This window comes from Chinchilla lanigera, unplaced genomic scaffold, assembly GCF_000276665.1.
Source record: "Chinchilla lanigera isolate Chin_1 unplaced genomic scaffold, ChiLan1.0 scaffold00315, whole genome shotgun sequence".
Taxonomy (NCBI): domain Eukaryota; kingdom Metazoa; phylum Chordata; class Mammalia; order Rodentia; family Chinchillidae; genus Chinchilla; species Chinchilla lanigera.
In genome coordinates, this window is record NW_004955716.1 from 2,736 (window position 1) to 5,076 (window position 2,341).

General features: G+C 40.8%; 1 protein-coding gene across 1 annotated transcript; it reads right to left on the minus strand.

Moving 5' to 3' along the window:
* Window positions 1-4: 4 nt before the first annotated feature.
* On the minus strand, window positions 5-1,908 carry LOC102022658 (conserved oligomeric Golgi complex subunit 1-like; the record flags this gene model as incomplete). Its single annotated transcript, XM_005415076.1, has 4 exons — window positions 1,769-1,908; window positions 713-821; window positions 179-288; window positions 5-98 (listed from the first exon to the last, which is right to left on the minus strand). Coding segments are annotated over exons 1-4 (453 nt in total), but the record flags the coding sequence as incomplete, so codon positions are not given.
* Between the last annotated feature and the right edge of the window lie 433 nt (window positions 1,909-2,341).

Genomic DNA, 2,341 nt, shown 5'->3' on the forward strand with positions numbered 1-2,341 from the left:
CAACTTTCTGGGCACTAACCTGGGCTTTTGTTTCAACACCTCTGCTGGTTGACTTAGCCTTCCGCGTGCTCGTCATGCTCAGTGGAAGCAGGCCAAACCTCCAAGAGGAGAGGAAGCATTTCAGTGGCACGAAGGGGCAACCTTGGGGCCCAGAGACACTTCTCAGGATCTGACTCACCGGATCTGACTCGAGGCCAGTGGTAGTATGTTGTGGGCTTCCTGGGAGTTGAATGTGCTGCTTCGGGGAGTATACTGGTTCTCCGTACCAGTAACTAGTCCAAACAGAACCTGACATATAAAAGCAAGAAGAGGAAAATGCAGGAGTTTACTGTCCACATCAAAAAGAAAATCATTTCTCCATTGGTAAGTACCACCACTTAATTTCTAACCATCATTTTAGGAGCTGTTCTTTTGAATGTGTTAGTATTTCAAAATTACTTTCTTTCACAAAATCTCATGGCCATGTTGTTCTCTTTCTGAGGTTTGTGTAAAAAGTTTATTAATCTCTGCCCACAATTTAAGAGTTCAGATCCCAGCTACCCCAGTGTGTGGGATTTTCTCTCATCATCTTTTAGCCTTTGCATCTCCGCTCAGCTACCAGTGTCCCACCTTGTCAACACTGCACCCTGGTTACTAAGTGCTGAGTAGGTTTACTGTGAAACGTGAGCCTGTGGCACTTCATTCACACTGAGGGTATTTGGAGGCAACTTACAGAAGTCCGCTGCACCAGGAGATTAAGGTTGCTGTTGAGGTACGGCGTGAACACATCCAGGTCAAAGGGGTCAATGAGTGCTTCCAAGTTGTCAGTCACTTTCTCCGTTCTTAGAAAAGGTTCAGCATTATGATTTTCCAAGTTTTTTTTAAGGATGAAGAAACAGTTTTACAGTATTTTCTACTTATACAAGTGCTGAAGTAGACTTCATGTCCTCAGTCAAGTCCATTCTTTCTCCATGTTGTGTTCTTCGGGCAAGCACTAAGAGCTCAAATTATACCCAGCAGTTATAAGATGGACCTCTTAGGCATGAAGTTCTGCCTACTTTTCTTGACCACAAAATACACCCAGCAGATGTGCACTAGTTCATTTGCTGGTAATACCATTTTTCCCCCAAAATAAGATCTAACTGGAAAATAAGCTCTAGTAGGATTTTTAAAGATGCTCCAAATGTAAGTCCTATTCCCCAAATAAACCCCAGTGAAGATCAATAGACAAATACATTTAGTACATCTATTACAATGTACAATGGTTGTGTTAAATTACAAAATAATATTACTAATTAAATGTAAAAATACTACTGACATTAATACTTGAAATAAATGATAGTACAAATGGTAATTAAGTATTTTTAAGTACCCAAGTGGGCATGTTTGGACAAGAGGTAAACACCTACGCAAACAGATGAACTCGAGACTTATTGCCGAATGACTAATTGGGGCACGTACACAAGGGACAAATAATGTGCACACTTGTAACAGACAGATGTGGGTGTGCCTAATATGATTCTTCACAGTTATACATCTTGTGTTGTAATGGACATAATTAATGCACTTGTGTGAAATAATGAAACATTTTCTGAATTTTGCTGTCTGCAATTTATTGCCACTTTGTGTGGGCCATCATTCCTGTCACTATTTTTGTTTCCTTGCCTGTCTCCTAAGTCTTAAGCTAACAGTTGATTTAATGGAGCCCAGTCTACATGAGGCCATGACTTGAGTAAAGAATTCATGGGATAAAATCATTGGTAGCTGTGTTGTCAAACAAGCAGGCTACACAGATAAGAGCTGCTCATTTAAGGAGAGCTCTATTGCTGGACGTGAGAGATTGGTGCCAATGGAGGAAATGGTGTTGTAAGAAATTCTGACTTGAATGCAGAGTTTGGAGAGTTCTGACAATGTTCTAGAAGACGACATGATTGTATCTGAATAAATGTAGATTTTTGTATAAGAGTAAATGTAGATTTTTATACACGAATAGATGTAGATTACTGTATGTGAATATAGATTTTTGTACATGAACAAATAAGACATCATCTGAAAATAAGCCCTGTTTGGTCTTTTGGAGCAAAAATTAATATAAGACCTGGTCTTATTTTTGGGGAAATGTGGTATGAACCCTCACAGTGTAGGACAAACCTATTAAATGGTCAGGAATAGGTTGGCTCTTCCTTTGGGGGCAACCCAGGAAAGGGATACAGATGCTCCTCAGCTTATGATGGGGTCATGTCCCAACAAACCACTGTAAGTGCAAAGTACTGTAAACTGGACCTGAGCACCGAACCCTAGCACCACCAACCACTGTAGAGGGTGGGGGATTCCCCTTGTGACTGCAGGGCTGCCCTGGAAC